Source organism: Lutra lutra, chromosome 11, assembly GCF_902655055.1.
Source record: "Lutra lutra chromosome 11, mLutLut1.2, whole genome shotgun sequence".
NCBI lineage: Eukaryota > Metazoa > Chordata > Mammalia > Carnivora > Mustelidae > Lutra > Lutra lutra.
Window position 1 is genome coordinate 96,108,353 of NC_062288.1, and position 17,680 is coordinate 96,126,032.

Consider the following 17,680-nt stretch of genomic DNA (forward strand, 5'->3'; position numbering starts at 1 on the left):
TTTTTTTAATTTCATCATATACTGTTTTTTTTTTTTTTAATTTTATTTTTTATAAACATATATTTTTATCCCCAGGGGTACAGGTCTGTGAATTGCCAGGTTTACATACTTCACAGCACTCACCATAGCACATACCCTCCCCAATGTCCATAACTCCACCCCCCCAACCCCCCTCCCCCCATCAACCCTCAGTTTGTTTTGTGAGATTAAGAGTCACTTATGGTTTGTCTCCCTCCCAATCCCATCTTGTTTCATTTACTCTTCTCCTACCCCCTTAACCCCTCATGTTGTATCTCCTCTCCCTCATATCAGGGAGATCATATGATAGTTGTCTTTCTCTGATTATTTCGCTAAGCATGATACCCTCTAGTTCCATCCACGTCGTCGCAAATGGCAAGATTTCATTTCTTTTGATGGCTGCATAGTATTCCATTGTGTATATATACCACATCTTCTTTATCCATTCGTCTATTGATGGACATCTAGGTTCTTTCCATAGTTTGGCTATTGTAGACATTGCTGCTATAAACATTCGGGTGCACGTGCCCCTTCGGATCACTACGTTTGTATCTTTAGGGTAAATACCCAGCAGTGCAATTGCTGGGTCATAGGGTAGTTCTATTTTCAACATTTTGAGGAACCTCCATGCTGTTTTCCAGAGTGGTTGCACCAGCTTGTGTTCCCACCAACAGTGTAAGAGGGTTCCCCTTTCTCCGCATCCTCGCCAGCATCTGTCATTTCCTGACTTGTTAATTTTAGCCATTCTGACTGGTGTGAGGTGATATCTCATGGTGGTTTTGATTTGTATTTCCCTGATGCCGAGTGATGTGGAGCACTTTTTCATGTGTCTGTTGGCCATCTGGATGTCTTCTTTGCAGAAATGTCTGTTCATGTCCTCTGCCCATTTCTTGATTGGATTATTTGTTCTTTGGGTGTTGAGTTTGCTAAGTTCTTTATAGATTTTGGACACTAGCCCTTTATCTGATATATTATTTGCAAATATCTTCTCCCATTCTGTCAGTCGTCTTTTGGTTTTGTTCACTGTTTCCTTTGCTGTGCAAAAGCTTTTGATCTTGATGAAATCCCAATAGTTCATTTTTGCCCTTGCTTCCCTTGCCTTTGGCGATGTTCCTAGGAATATGTTGCTGCGGCTGAGGTCGAAGAGGTTGCTGCCTGTGTTCTCCTCAAGGATTTTGATGGATTCCTTTCTCACATTGAGATCCTTCATCCATTTTGAGTCTATTTTCGTGTGTGGTGTAAGGAAATGATCCAATTTCATTTTTCTGCATGTGGCTGTCCAATTTTCCCAACACCATTTATTGAAGAGGCTGTCTTTTTTCCATTGGACATTCTTTCCTGCTTTGTCGAAGATGAGTTGACCATAGAGTTGAGGGTCTATTTCTGGGCTCTCTATTCTGTTCCATTGATCTATGTGTCTGTTTTTGTGCCAGTACCATGCTGTCTTGATGATGACAGCTTTGTAATAGAGCTTGAAGTCCGGAATTGTGATGCCACCAACTTTGGCTCTCTTTTTCAATATTCCTTTGGCTATTCAAGGTCTTTTCTGGTTCCATATAAATTTTAGGATTATTTGTTCCATTTCTTTGAAAAAAATGGATGGTACTTTGATAGGAATTGCATTAAATGTGTAGATTGCTTTAGGTAGCATAGACATTTTCACAATATTTATTCTTCCAATCCAGGAGCATGGAACATTTTTCCATTTCTTTGTGTCTTCCTCAATTTCTTTCATGAGTACTTTCTAGTTTTCTGAGTATAGATTCTTAGTCTCTTTGGTTAGGTTTATTCCTAGGCATCTTATAGTTTTGGGTGCAATTGTAAATGGGATGGACTCCTTAATTTCTCTTTCTTCTGTCTTGTTGTTGGTGTAGAGAAATGCAACTGATTTCTGTGCATTGATTTTATATCCTGACACTTTACTGAATTCCTGTCCAAGTTCTAGCAGTTTTGGAGTGGAGTCTTTTGGGTTTTCCACATAGAGTATCATATCATCTGCAAAGAGTGATAGTTTGACTTCTTCTTTGCCAATTTGGATGCCTTTAATTTCCTTTTGTTGTCTGATTGCTGAGGCTAGGACTTCTAGTACTATGTTGAATAGCAGTGGTGATAACGGACATCCCTGCCGTGTTCCTGACCTTAGCGGAAAAGCTTTCAGTTTTTCTCCATTGAGAATGATATTTGCGGTGGGTTTTTCATAGATGGCTTTGATAATATTGAGGAATGTGCCGTCTATCCCTACACTTTGAAGAGTTTTGATCAGGAAGGGATGCTGTACTTTGTCAAATGCTTTTTCAGCATCTATGGAGAGTATCATATGGTTCTTGTTCTTTCTTTTATTAATGTGTTGTATCACATTGATTGATTTGCGGATGTTGAACCAACCTTGCAGCCCTGGAATAAATCCTGCTTGGTCGTGGTGAATAATCCTTTTAATGTACTGTTGAATCCTATTGGCTAGTATTTTGGCGAGAATTTTTGCATCTGTGTTCATCAAGGATATTGGTCTGTAGTTCTCTTTTTTGTTGGGATCCTTGTCTGGTTTTGGGATCAAGGTGATGCTGGCCTCATAAAATGAGTTTGGAAGTTTTCCTTCCATTTCTATTTTTTGGAACAGTTTCAGGAGAATAGGAATTAGTTCTTCTTTAAATGTTTGGTAGAATTCCCCCGGGAAGCCGTCTGGCCCTGGGCTTTTGTTTGTTTGGAGATTTTTGATGACTGTTTCAATCTCCTTACTGGTTATGGGTCTGTTCAGGCTTTCTATTTCTTCCTGGTTCAGTTGTGGTAGTTTATATGTCTCTAGGAATGCATCCATTTCTTCCAGATTGTCAAATTTGTTGGCGTAGAGTTGCTCATAGTATGTTCTTATAATTGTCTGTATTTCTTTGGTGTTCGTTGTGATCTCTCCTCTTTCATTCATGATTTTATTTATTTGGGTCCTTTCTCTTTTCTTTTTGATAAGTCTGGCCAGGGGTTTATCAATCTTATTAATTCTTTCAAAGAACCAGCTCCTAGTTTCGTTGATTTGTTCTATTGCTTTTTTGGTTTCTATTTCATTGATTTCTGCTCTGATCTTTATGATTTCTCTTCTCCTGCTGGGTTTAGGGTTTCTTTCTTGTTCTTTCTCCAGCTCCTTTATGTGTAGGGTTAGGTTGTGTACTTGAGAACCTTCTTGTTTCTTGAGAAAGGCTTGTACCGCTATATATTTTCCTCTCAGGACTGCCTTTGCTGTGTCCCACAAATTTTGAACCATTGTGTTTTCATTATCATTTGTTTCCATGAATTTTTTCAGTTCTTCTTTAATTTCCTGGTTGACCCATTCATTCTTTAGAAGGATGCTGTTTAGTCTCCATGTATTTGGGTTCTCTCCAAATTTCCTCTTGTGATTGAGTTCTAGCTTCAGAGCATTGTGGTCTGAAAATATGCAGGGAATGATCCCAATCTTTTGATACCAGTTGAGACCTGATTTAGGACCCAGGATGTGATCTATTCTGGAGAATGTTCCATGTGCACCAGAGAAGAATGTGTATTCTGTTCCTTTGGGATGAAATGTTCTGAATATATCTATGATGTCAATCTGATCCAGTGTGTCATTTAAGGGCTTTATTTCCTTGTTGATCTTTTGCTTGGATGATCTGTCCATTTCAGTGAGGGGAGTGTTAAAATCCCCTACTATTATTTTATTATTGTTGATGTGTTTCTTTGATTTTGTTATTAATTGGTTTATATAGTTGGCTGTTCCCACGTTAGGGGCATAGATATTTAAAATTGTTAGATCTTCTTGTTGGACAGATCCTTTGAGTATGATATAGTGTCCTTCCTCATCTCTTATTATAGTCTTTGGCTTAAAATCTAATTGATCTGATATAATAAAATCTAATTGATCTGCCACTCCTGCTTTCTTCTGATGTCCATTAGCATGGTAAATTCTTTTCCACCCCCTCACTTTAAACCTGGAGGTGTCTTCGGGTTTAAGGTGAGTTTCTTGTAGGCAACATATAGATGGGTTTTGTTTTTTTATCCATTCTGATACCCTGTGTCTTTTGATTTGGGCATTTAGCCCATTAACATTCTGGGTAAGTATTGAGAGATATGAACTTAGTGCCATTGTATTGCCTGTAAGGTGACTGTTACTGTATATTGTCTCTGTTTCTTTCTGGTCTACTACTTTTAGGGTCTCTCTTTGCTTAGAGGACCCCTTTCAGTATTTCCTGTAGAGCTGTTTTGGTATTTGCAAATTCTTTCAGTTTTTGTTTGTCCTGGAAGCTTTTAATCTCTCCTTCTATTTTCAATGATAGCCTAGCTGGATATAGTATTCTTGGCTGCATGTTTTTCTCATTTAGTGCTCTGAATATATCATGCCAGCTCTTTCTGGCCTGCCAGGTCTCTGTGGATAAGTCTGTAGCCAATCTAATATTTTTACCATTGTATGTTACAGACTTCTTTTCCGGGGCTGCTTTCAGGATCTTCTCTTTGTCACTAATACTTGTAAATTTTACTATTAGGTGACGGGGTGTGGACCTATTATTGATTTTGAGGGGGGGGTTTCTCTGAACTTCCTGGATTTTGATGCTTGTTCACTTTGCCATATTGGGGAAATTCTCTCCAATAATTCTCTCCAATGTACCTTCTGCTCCCCTCTCTGTTTCCTCTTCTTCTGGAATCCCAATTATTCTAATGTTGTTTTGTCTTATGGTGTCACTTATCTCTCGAATTCTCCCCTCATGGTCCAGGAGCTGTTTGTCCCTCTTTTGCTCAGCTTCTTTATTCTCTGTCATTTGGTCTTCTATGTCGCTAATTCTTTCTTCTGCCTCATTTATCCTAGCAGTGAGAGCCTTCATTTTTTATTGCACCTCATTAATAGCTTTTATGATTTCAACTTGGTTAGATTTTAGTTCTTTTATTTCTCCAGAAAGGGCTTTTACATCTCCTGAGAGGGTTTCTCTAATATCTTCCATGCCTTTTTTGAGCCCGGCTAGAACCTTGAGAATCGTCATTCTGAACTCTAGATCTGACATATTACCAATGTCTGTATTGATTAGGTCCCTAGCCTTTGGTACTGCCTCTTGTTCTTTTTTTTGTGGTGAGTTTTTCCGCCTTGTCATTTTGTCCCGATAAGAGTATATGAAGGAGCAAGTAAAATACTAAAAGGGTGGCAACAACCCCAGGAAAATATGATTTAGCCAAATCAGAAGAGATCCCAAATTGTGAGGGGGGAGAAAGGGGATAAAAAGAGGTTCAGAAAGAAAAAAACAAAAAGAAACAATTAAAAAAGATAACCAATAAAGAAAAAATATAAAAAGAGGAAAAAAATATATATATATTAGATAAACTATTTAAAAAACGTTAAAAAAGAAAACGGTAAAAGTTAAAAAAAATTGAAAAAGAAAAAAAAATTAAATTAACTGCAAGGCTAAAAAATCCTGGGGAGAAAGCCATGAGTTCCGTGCTTTGCTTTCTTCTCCTCTGGAATTCTGCCGCTCTCCTTGGTATTGAAACTGCATTCCTTGGTAGGTGAACTTGGTCCTGGCTGGGTTTCCCGTTGATCTTCTGGGGGAGGGGCCTGTTGTAGTGATTCTCAAGCGTCTTTGCCCCAGGCGGAGTTGCACCGCCCTTACCCGGGGCCGCGCTGAGTAATCCGCTCGGGTTTGCTTTCGGGAGCTTTTGTTCCCTGAGCGCTTTCCGTAGAGTTCCGGAGGACGGGAGTGAAGATGGCGGCCTCCCGGTGTCCGGCCCGGAGGAGCCGAGAGCCCGGGGCCCCACTCCTCAGTGCGCCCTCAGAGAACAGCGCCCAATGACTCCCGTCACCCTGGCCTCTGGCCGCGCTCCGAGCTGACTGAGCCTGTTACCGGTTCAAGGTAACCCCGAGCTGAGAGTCACTCCTCGGCTCTGTCTCTGCAGCCGGCTTCCCTGTTCTAATACCTGTGAGCTCTGCGACACTCAGACACCCCCGATCCTTCTGTGACCCTGCGGGACCTGGGGCCACGCTGACCCCGCCTGGGCTTCACCCCGGTTTAGACTCTGGAGTGATGTCCCTCAGCGGAAGAGACTTTTAAAAGTCCTGATTTTGTGCTCCGTTGCTCCACCGCTCGCCGGGAGCCGGCCCCTCCCCCCGCGGTCTATCTTCCCGTCGCTTTGGATTCACTTCTCCGCCTGTCCTACCTTTCAGATAGTGGTTGATTTTCTGTTTCTAGAATTGCTGTTCTTCTTCTCTTCTATCTCCCGTTGGATTTGTAGGTGTTTGCAATCTTTAGATAAGCTGATCTCCCGCTACCTGAAGTAGTCTCAGCTGCTACTTCTCCGCCATCTTGACTCCTCCCTCCTCATCATATTTTTTTTTTTTTTGGTCGGTTGGTATTGTCCTGCTATATCATTTTAGATCTTTTCTACCTTTCTGTATCTTTTTGATTTAAATATGTCTATTAATTTACATATAGTAAGATTAAAAAATACAATTTACAATCTGTCTTTTAACTGGTGAGTTTACGCCATTGTGTTTATATTGATTATTACTATACTCAGTCTTGTTTCTACCTATTTTGAATTCCTACTCTTTTTATATTTCTCTAAAAATGCTTTTGCTCTATTATTTGATTAATATTTTAGATACCTTTTAATTCTTCTTTCATTTTTGTTGTGAGGTATACACATTTTATATTCTTTTAGCCATTGTTTTATAAATTTTAAAAAAATATTTATTTATTTATTTATTTATTTATTTATTTATTTGACAGAGATCACAAGTAGGCAGAGAGGCAAGCAGAGAGAGAGGAGGAAGCAGGCTCCCTGCTGAACAGAGCCTGATGCGGGGCTCGATCCCAGGACCCTGAGATCATGACCTGACCCACAGGCAGAGGCTTAACCCACTGAGCCACCCAGGCGCCCCTGCTTTATAAATTTTAATATGGAGTTTTAATGTAACAGAGTCTAAAGTTACATAATATTCAAATGCCCTTTTTTGATTTCAAGTTTTTATGTAATTCCTAGTTAGTTAATATTTATGGTAAAATTGGTGTCAGATATAGAGTTTAGTGATTCATCAGTTAAATTTAGCACTCAGTGCTCATCACAACAAGTGCCCTCTTTAATATCCAAAGCCCATTTAGCCCATTCCCTGCCCAACTCCTTCCATCAAACCTCAGTTTGTTCTCTATAGTTAGGGGCCTCTAATGGTTTGCTTCCCTATCTGTTTTTACCCCCCTTCCCCATGTTCATCTGTTTTGTTTCTTAAATTCCACATATGAGTGAAATCATATGGTATTTATGTATTTATCTTTCTCTGATTTGTTTCGCTTAGCATAATACTGTCTAGCTCTGTCTATTTTGTTGTAAATGGCAAGATTTCATCTTTTTTGATGGCTGAGTAATATTCCATTGTATATATGTACACCAACTCTTCTTTATCTATTCATCAGTCAATGGATACTTGGGCTGCTTCCACAGTTTGGCTATTACAGATAATGAACGTCGGGGTGCATATATCCCTTTGAATTATATATTTGTATCCTTTGGCCAAATCCCTAGTCATAAATTGCTGGATCATAGGTTAGTTCTGTTTTTAATTTTTTGAGGAACATCCATACTGTTTTTAGAGTGGCTGCACCAGTTTGAATTCCCACCAACGGTGTATGAGGGCTCCCCTTCCTTTGCATCCTGCCAATATCTGTTGTTTCCTGTGTTGTTAATTATAGCCATTCTGACAGGTGTGAGGTGTTATCTCATCATGGTATTGATTTGCATTTCTTTTTTATTTTAATATTTTTTTCAGTGTTCCAAGAGTCATTGTTTATGCACCACACCCTGTGCTCCATGCAATAAGTGCCCTCCATAATACCCACCACCAGGTTCACCTATCCCTCCACCCCCCTTCCCTTCCAAAACCCTCAATTTGTTTCTCAGAATCCACAGTCTCCCATGCTTCATCTCCCCCTCTGATTTCCCCCAGTTCACTTTTCCTTTCCTTCTCCTAACATCCACCATGTTATTCCTTATGCTCCACAAGTAAGTGAAACAATATGATAATTGATTTTCTCTGCTTGACTTATTTCACTCAGCATGATCTCCTCCAGACCCATCCATGTTGATACGAAATTGGGTATTCATCCTTTCTGATGCAGGTGTACTATTCCATTATATATATGGACACATCTTCTTTATCCATTTGTCTGTTGAAGGGCATCTTGGCTCTTTCCACAGTTGGGCAATTGTGGCCATTGCTGCTATGAACATTGAGGTACATATGACCCTTCTTTTCACTACATCTGTATCTTTGGGGTAAATACCCAGTAGTGCAATTGCAGGGTCATAGGGAAGCTCTATTTTTAATTTCTTAAGGAATCTCCATGCTGTTTTCCAAAGTGTCTGCACCAACTTGCATTCTTCCCACCAATAGTATGAGTGTTCCCCTTTCTCCACAGCCTCTCCAACACTTGTTTCTTGTCTTGTTAATTTCAGCCATTCTAACTGGCATAAGTTGGTATCTCAATGTGGTTTTGATTTGAATTTCCCTGATGGCTAATGATGATGAACATTTTTTTCACGTGTCTGTTAGCCATTTGTACGTCTTCTTTGGAGAAGTGTCTGTTCATGTCTTCTGCCCATTTTTTGATGTGATTATCTGTTTTCTGGAGTGTTGAGATCAGGAACACGACAAGGATGCCCACTCTCACCACTGTTGTCCAACATAGTACTAGAAGTCCTAGCAACAGCAATCAGACAATAAAGAGAAATAAAAGGCATTCAATTTGGCAGAGAAGAAGTCAAACCCAAAAGACGCCACCCCCAAACTTCTAGAACTCATACAGCAATTCAGTAATGTGGCAAGATACAAAACCAATGTACAGAAATCAGTTGTGTTCTTATACACTAACAATGAAAATATAGAAAGGGAAATTAGAGAGTTGATTCCATTTACTATAGCACCAAGAACCATAAGTTACCTGGGAATAAACCTAACCAAAGAGGTAAAGGATCTGTACTCAAGGAACTACAGAACACTCATGAAAGAAATTGAAGAAGACTCAGAAAGATGGAAAAGCATTCCATGTTCATGGATTGGAAGAATAAACATTGTTAAAATATCTATACTGCCCAGAACAATCTTCACTTTCAATGCCATCCCAATCAAAATTCCACTGGCATTTTTTGAAGTGCTGGAACAAACAATCCTAAAATTTATATGGAACCAGAAAAGACCCTGAATTGCTAAGGAAATGTTGAAAAAGAAAAACAAAGCTGGGGGCATCATGTTCCCTGATTTATTACAAAGCTGTGATCACCAAGACAGCATGGTACTGGCACAAAAACAGACACATAGACCAGTGGAACAGAGTAGAGAGTCCAGATATGGACCTGCAACTCTATGGTCAAATAATCTTTGGCAAAGCAGGAAAAAATATCCAGTGGAAAAAAGACAGTCTCTTCAATAAATGGTGCTGGGAAAATTGGACAGCTATATGTAGAAGAATGAAACTCGACCATTCTCTTACACCATACACAAAGATAAACTTGAAATGGATAAAAGACCTCAACGTGAGGCAGGAATTCATCAGAATCATAGAGGAGAGCATAGGCAGTAACCTCTTCGATACCGGCCACAGCAACTTCTCTCAAGATATGTCTCCAAAGGCAAAGAAAACAAAAGTGAAAGTGAATTTTTGAGACTTCATCAAGATCAAAATCTTCTGCACAGCAAAGGAAACAGTCAACAAAACAAAGAGGCAACCCATGGAATGGGAGAAGATTTTCGCAAATGACACTACAAGGGGTTGATTTGCATTTCTCTGATGCTGACTGATGTTGAGCATCTTCTCATGTGTCTGTTAGCCATCTGGATGTCTTCTTTGGAAAAATGTCTATTCATATCTCCTGCCCATTTTTTTAGCTGGATTCTTTATTTTTTGAGTGTTGAGTTTGATAAGTTCTTTATAGATTTTGGATACTAGCCCTTTATCAGATATGTGATTTACAGATGTCTTCTCCCATTTTGTAGGTTGCTGTTCAGTTTAATTGATTGTTTCCTTTGCTGTGCAGATGCTTTTTATCTTGAGGAAGTCCCAATAGTTAATTTTTGCTTTTGTTTCTTTTGCCTCTGGCGGTGTGTCTAGCAAGAAGTTGCTGTGGCCGAGCTCAAATACATTGTGGCCTGTGTCTCCTCTAGGATTTTGGTGGTTTCCTGCCTCACATATAGGTCTTTCATGTATTTCGAATTTATTTTTGTGTTTGGTATAAGAAAGTGGTCCAGTTTCATTCTTCTGCATGTGGCTGTCCAGTTACCCTAATGCAGTTTATTGAAGTGACTGTCTTTTTTCCATTGGATATTCTTTCCCTTTTTTATGTCAAAGATTAGTTGACCATATAGTTGTGGGTCCATTTTTGGCTTTTCTATTCTGTTCCATTGACCTGTGTGTCTCTTTTTGCACCAGTACCATAATAGCTTGATGACAACAGCTTTGTAATAAAGCTGGATGCCTCTAGCTTTGCTTTTGTTTTTCAAGACTGCTCTGCCTATTTAGGGTCTTTTATGGTTCTATACAAATTTTAGGATTGTTTGTTCTAGCTCTGTGAAAAATGGTGATAATTTGATAGGGTTTGCATTAAATGTGTAGATTGCTTTGGATAATACAGATATTTTACCAATATTTGTTCTTCTAATCCTTAAGCATGGAATGTCTTTCTATTTCTTTGTGTTCTCTTCAGTTTCTTTCATAAGTGTTTTCTAGTTTTCAGAGTACAGATGTTTTACCTCTTTGGTTAAGTTATTATTAGGTATCTTATGGTTAAATGGGACCAATTACTTGATTTCTCTTTCTACTGCTTCATTATTTGTGTATAGAAAAGCAACAGATTTCTGTATGGTGATTTTATAGCCTGTGACTTTGCTGAATTCATGTATCAGTTCTAGTAATATTTTGGTTGAGTCTTTCGGGTGTTCTGTGCAGAGTATCATGTTGTCCATGAATAGAGAAAGTTTGACTTCTTCCTTGCCAGTTTGGATGCCTTTTATTTCTTTTTGTTGTGTGATTGCTGTGGTTGGTACTTTCAGTAATATGTTAGATAACAGTGATGAGAGTGGTCATTTCTGGCTTGTTTCTGACTGTAGAGGAAACGCTCTTAGTTTTTCCCCTCACTGAGGATGATATTAGCTGTGGTTCTTTCATATATGGACTTATGATGTTGAGGAATGTTCCTTCTATCCCTGCTTTCTTGAGCATATTTATCAGGATTAGATGCTGTATTTTGTCAATTGCTTTTTCTGCATCTCTTGAGAGGATCATATGGTTCTTATCCATTCTTTTATTAATGTGGTGTATCACATTGATTGATCTGGGAATCTTGAACCACCCCTGCAGCCCAGGAATAAATCCTACTTGATTGTGGTGAATAATTCTCTTAATGTACTGTTGAATTAGATTTGCTAGTATGTTGAGAATTTTTGCATTCACATTCATCAGGTGTACTGGCCTACAATTCTCCTTTTTAGTGGAGTTTTTGTCTAGTTTTGGAATCAAAGTAATGCTGGCTTTGTAGAATGAATTTGGAAGTTTTAAATAGGTATTTTTATTTATTAGCTTTATTTTTATTTATTTTAGAAAGAAAGAGCATGTGAGTGTGGTGGGGGGGCAGAAGAAGAGAGAGAATCTCAAGCAGACTCTGCATTGAACACAGAGACTGATGTGGGGCTCAGTCTCAAGACCCTGTGATCATAACTTCAGCCAAAATCAAGAGTCAGTTGCTTTGGGGGAAATCAGAGGGGGAGACGAACCATGAGAGACTGTGGACTCAGAGAAACAAACTGAGGGTTTTGGAAGGGAGGGGGATGGGAGGATGGGTAAGCCTGGTGGTGGGTATTAAGGGGGGCACATACTGAATGGAGCACTGGGTGTGGTGCCTAGACAATGAATCTTGGAACACTGAAAAAAATAAAAATATTAAAGAAAAAAAGAGTCAGTTGCTTAACTGACTGAGACACCCAGGCATCATGGTATTAACTCTTCTTTAAATGTCTGGTAGAAGTCCCATGGGAAGCTATCTGTCCCTGGACTTTTGTTTTTTTGGGAGATTTTTGATTACTGAGTCAATTTCTTTGATAGTTATAGGTCTGTTCAAATTTTCTATTTCTTCTTGTTTCAGTTTTGGTAGTTTTTATGCTTCTAGGAATTTATCCATTTCTTCCAGATTGCCCAGTTCATTGGCATATACTTTTTCATAGTATTCTCTTATAATTGCTTGTATTTCTGTGGTGTTGGTTGTGATCTCTCCGCTCATTCATGGTTTTATTTATTTGAGTCCTTCTCTTTTCTTTTTGATAAGTTTGGCTGGGGTTTATTAATTTTATTAATTCTTTGAAAGAACCGGCTCTTAGTTTTGTTGATTTGTTCTACTGTCTTGTTTCTATATTATTTCTGCTGTAGTCTTTATTATTTCCCTTCTTCTTTTTTTTTTCAAGAGTTTATTTATTTATTTGACACACAGAGAGAGAGCACAAGTAGGCAGAGAGGCAGGCAGAGAGAGAGAGGAAGGGAAGCAGGCTCCCTGCTGAGCAGAGAGCCCGATGCGGGGCTCGATCCCAGGACCCCGAGACCATGAACCAAACCGAAGGCAGAGGCCTTAACCCACTGAGCCACCCAGGTGCCCCTATTTCCCTTCTTCTACTGACTTTAGGCTTTACTTGGTGTTCCTTTTCTAGCTCCTTTAGGTGTAAGGTTCGGTTCTCATAGGCATTCTTAGTTATATTCTATCCATATCTCTCAGAGGGAACCACTATTCTCTTGTTCTTCTACCACAGTTCAGTTTTGCATACTATAGAGTTATCTTAAGCTGAAATTCACTCACTCTAACTTGCCTGAATCATCTATTTATCATGAACTCTTTTTTCAATATAAACCTCTCTATTTACTTATAAGCATATTTTATGATATTTTATGATAAGTCATAAAATTAGGGGAAGGAAAAACGAGAAATAGAGGAAGGATAAGAGAAAATATTAGAGGGCACCAGTTTTAGATAGTTATTAAATTAACACTGGAAGAACTAATGACTTCCCTTTAGCAAGACGGGAGAGTAATCTTTACAACAGAAAAAAACAATTTGACAAACACAGATGCACAAGAGTTATTACAGCTGATTTAAACAATAAGTTGGGCCTAACAATTCCATCAAGTTCTATAGCTAAAACACCAGTGCTCGTTAATTCCCAAGGTATGGAAATGGATTTGTGGGGGTCGTTAAGTGATCTCTCATTTCGAAAGGCAAGAGAGAAAGAAACTTAATATCATGGTTTCTTCCTTTTCTGTTCTAATGTATCAGTCCAATGAACAGTCTTGCTCTTGTCAAAATTCCTCCCAGTGGCCACTGCAATTTCATATTTTTCTGAGGAATTATGCCAACTGGAGAGATATCATATGAATTTAAACACAAAGGGAGCATGTGTTTGGTATAGAGAACCAAATAGACTGAGATGATCTAATGAGAGGCACAGCAGTCAGTAAAAAACAACTTGGCCAAAGACCAGTCATCCCTACCTGGGGGCCCAGCAAAATCCTTCACTACAAGCAGATGAAACAAAGTATGACAAACAAAGTATGAAAAAAGGTTCTCAGGAACACAGCAAAACTAAGGAAAGTACTTATAATATCTAATGTCTTGTAAAATTGACTGAAAGCAAAATTTGCCTAAAGGATATTGCTCTGATGAGACCTTTTAAACTTGTCAGTCCTTGGGCTTAGCTCAAGGATGAATTTATCAGGCCTACTCCTGTTCTATCTCTTTGTTTTTATTTTATTAAAAAAATATTTTATTTATTTATTTATTTTGGAGAGAGAGAGAAAGGGAGAGCATAGGTGTGAGCGGGGGAAGGGGGCTATAGGAAGAGGGACAAGCCAACTCTGCTCTGTGTGCAGAGCCCCACACGGGGTTCAGTCTCACAACCCTGAGATCATGACTTGAGCCAAAATCAAGAGTCAGATGTTTAACCAACTGAGACACCCAGGGCACCCCCACCCTGTCCTATCTCTTTAAACTTTACAACTCTCTATAAGGTGTCAAAGACAGACTGAGAGACAAATGGTACTGTTGTTAGGAGACAATATAATCTTAGCATTTGGAAGCTCAACAAAAAATTTGGTACTTAGTACCAGTGTGGTACTTATCTCACTCTTGTGGTTGGAGAAATACCTGAGTGGGAGACTCATGGGCCTCGCTGGAGTGCCCTGTTCTGAATTTAGAGTCTTGAGCCATGCTTGTGAGTGGATCTCAACTGGATCTCAGTGGAACATCCAGGATTTTTGACTCTTGTTTTTCCAAAGGACCACCAGAAAACCCTGCTAAGCCAGCAGTTTTGATGGATGTGAGTAGACCATAGTATATTCAGGCAATCCTTCCTAGCTTTAGAACATTTAAACTCTCAAAGCTGTTACTTACTTCCTCTATACAATTTCACATTTCCTATTCCCCTTAATTGCCAAAGGAGCCTCCCTAACAGAGCCTACTATTTCATAAAAGCCTTGACTATCCATTTGTATTCTTCTTTCTACCATTTCCAGGTCTTGAATTGGAGCTTCTCTCTAGAATTATGCTAAGAACAGAGCCAAGCCATTGCATTGCTTAACTCCTGGCAGGACCATTTACATTATAGTCTATGTGAATGGCAACCCATTGGCTTGTATAATGCATAATCTGTGTGACCGCATGTGGCAGCTGCACTTAAAGAATTAAGTGGACAAAAATGAGAGGAAAAGATTTAATGGGCTACCATAGAAGGAGTGTGTGTGTGTGTGTGTGTATGTGTGTTTGTGTGATTAGCCTTGGGATCTAGGAGCATTAATCTTTTTTCTCTTTTTCACATTTCAGAGATCTTCAGATCATCTTTTATGGCAGTTCCACAAATATTCAAGACTTTACTGGGGAGTTTGTACCTTATGACAGGATCATTATTCACCCAAATTTTACCGTTACCTCTCCGAAAGATGACCTCATGCTGATAAAGCTACCGCTACCTTTTACCTTCTCCACCGTGATTTTTCAGTTGCCTACTCTCAAGAATGCAATTAAAGATTGTTTGATTCACACTTGGTTAGACAACAAATACTTTATTGGTGAGTGACTATCAAAAAGAAGAGTTAGTTCTTGGATATATTCTTATCTTTAGGATCTCTAAGGATTTAATGGAAGGCATTGAAACTTATAGTACTAATGCCAGGTTTCTAGGCACACATATAAAGCTAGACTTGGAACAACAGTATTGGCTCTCTAGAATAGAAGAAGTGATCTTTAGAGTTTTGGGAATCAAATCCTAAATCAAGGTGTTACATAAATGTATCACATTGGCATACACAACAGGGATTAGAATCTGAAGTCTATGTTTGAGTATTGATTATAACATTCTTTATAGGTTTATGAACAAATTCTTTCACTTCTTTGAATCTTAATTTGTGAATTGGTAAGAATCATATTTTCCCTTTACCTAGCAGGAGTATAATATTATTATCGATTACAACAATGGTGGTAACTACCATTTGTCAATCACTAATTATGTACCAGGGACAAAGCATCCTATACATATTATATAGTCATCATCACATATCATGTAGATAAGTTTCCTTGGGATTTATATCTTATAAGACAGGAAACTAAGACTCAGGGAAATTAATTTTCCAAGGAAAATGAAATGAAATGAACTTGGTAATGACAGAGCTTGGATTCAGATCTTGTTTCATGCATGGATTGTCTTCTCAGCAACCACCCTTTGCTGCTAATCGTCTGTCAGAGATGATAAATTGAGCAGGAGGATGTGTTTGATTCATGATCATTTATTTTTACTGAGAGGAAGTCCTGAAGTAGGGGGAGGCAGGATGCCTTATGAAAAGGCAGATAGGAATCAAAGTCTCCATATTTTTTGTGCTTAGGAAATTCAAAGCATAAGCTGCTGCAAAGAGTCAAGATTCAACTGAGCTCTAATATAAACTGCAAAAAATTACTGGGTGAAAAACTCCTTGAAAACATGTTCTGCATAGGACCCATGCTAGGAACCCAAGAGCCCTGCCAGGTAAGTCTTCTTACCTCATTTGCCCCTAAGCTCAGTCTCTACTCTTTGTGTCTCTCGTTCTTGAGGGGCTGGATTTTTTTAGTCAGGCTAGGAGCTCAGAGAGGAAGGGGCTGATGAACAGTGACTCTTTCTTCTCCACCCTGTGATAGAGATGAAAGAAATAGATTTTGGGGTGGAAAGCTATCTTCCAGCTACTGCCTGGAAATATCTGTGTAGGGATGACTGGGAGGTGTAGGGGTCATTAAAGCAATGGAAAGAAGCTTTCATACTGTATTCTTCTGTCTTGGACCCCTTTGCATGGCAAATGTAGTAGCTTTCCTTTTTGTTCAGGTGTTGAGGAAATCTCAGGTGGGAAGGAGTTTCTGATCCCTCTACTCTATCTGGCAGGTGGTCACAGCAGCACCAGCCATCTGTGGCGGTGAATTACAAGGAATTTTATCTTGGGAAACTGGATGTATTCTAACAGGATATGCTGTTGTCTTCACTGACCTACATAACTACGTTCCATGGATCAAGAACGTTATGTCTACAAAATAAGCTGATATAGAGCTTCACTGACACCCTTACCTCCCAGCTGATCCACAGCAACCACATTCTGTATCTCAGTCCCAGTCTCTCCTAGGGTCTAGGCTTGATTGGAGTTCCAAAAGAGATCGTTGATGACTCTTGGGTGTTGGCATGACTCTAATCTCTTTAACTGCTTCTTTGCTTATTCCTAACTCATGACTAAATGTTTATAACATGGAAAACCTGAGTGCTGGTCTCAGGAAGTGGAATTCCCCCAGGAATCTTTTTGGATTCTACCAACTCAGATATTTCCATTAAAATACTCTCTGCCTTATCTTAAGAACACAAAAAACAAGTGGAATGAGGGATAATAGCTACCAGGAGTCTATTTGGGCAAAGTGTAACCATATAGCTGAGCAATAATTTGCCAAAAGTTGGTCAGATAATTAGCAATTTTTCTAATGACAAGTGTCTCCTGTATAAGTGTGTGTGTGTGTTTGTGTGTGTGTGTATAGGTGGTTGTAGTTAGTTCCCATTAGTTACTTAAAGGATCTATAGAATTGCTTAGGTTTACTGAGACCACCCAAAGGTCATTGTAATATTTGGGCTAAATAAGGATTTCTGTATTTTGAACAAAAGCTGCAATGCATATTCATAAGAATGTTTTTTTTTTTCCAGTACATTTTCGTTCTGGTTTTCTGCTTTTTATTTAAAATCACACATACTTGCTTAGAGGGGTACAAAGTGGTGGAGTTCATGAGGATTCTGCCATTCATACATGCCTCTGAATACACATTCTGTACACTGTAGGCACTCATGAGCACACGCTTTCATCCACAAGCATACTCACAAGACGCTTGTCATTCCAAAAATCTGTTTTCCATATACTGTTTTTCATTAATCCGTGAGAGATTAAACTGATTCTAAACTAAAGCCTATCCATTTTCACATAAAATATTCAACATTCAAGAAATTTATCTCTGAAATGTGAAATGCATTTTTGTTTTACCTTTTACCCCATGCTATGAAATATTGGGATTTATTATAATTCAAATTGCTACCCAGTTGATTAAATCACCTGTGTTTATAGGGTCACAAAACCCAAACATT

General features: G+C 38.9%; 1 protein-coding gene across 2 annotated transcripts in view; it reads left to right on the forward strand.

Annotated features, from left to right (window-relative positions):
- The window catches only part of LOC125080969 (probable inactive serine protease 58), a 34,071-nt gene extending 16,851 nt beyond the window's left edge, over positions 1-17,220 (forward strand). The window contains exons 3-5 of one of the 2 annotated variants that reach the window (XM_047695228.1): positions 14,869-15,113; positions 15,924-16,063; positions 16,451-17,219. In XM_047695228.1, coding sequence (XP_047551184.1) covers positions 14,869-15,113; positions 15,924-16,063; positions 16,451-16,600 — 535 coding nt within the window. In that variant the 3' untranslated portion in view covers positions 16,601-17,219. Of the gene's footprint in view, positions 1-14,868; positions 15,114-15,923; positions 16,064-16,450 lie in introns of both variants that reach the window. The other variant, XM_047695229.1, reaches the window with a different exon arrangement.
- The last annotated feature ends 460 nt before the right edge of the window (positions 17,221-17,680 follow it).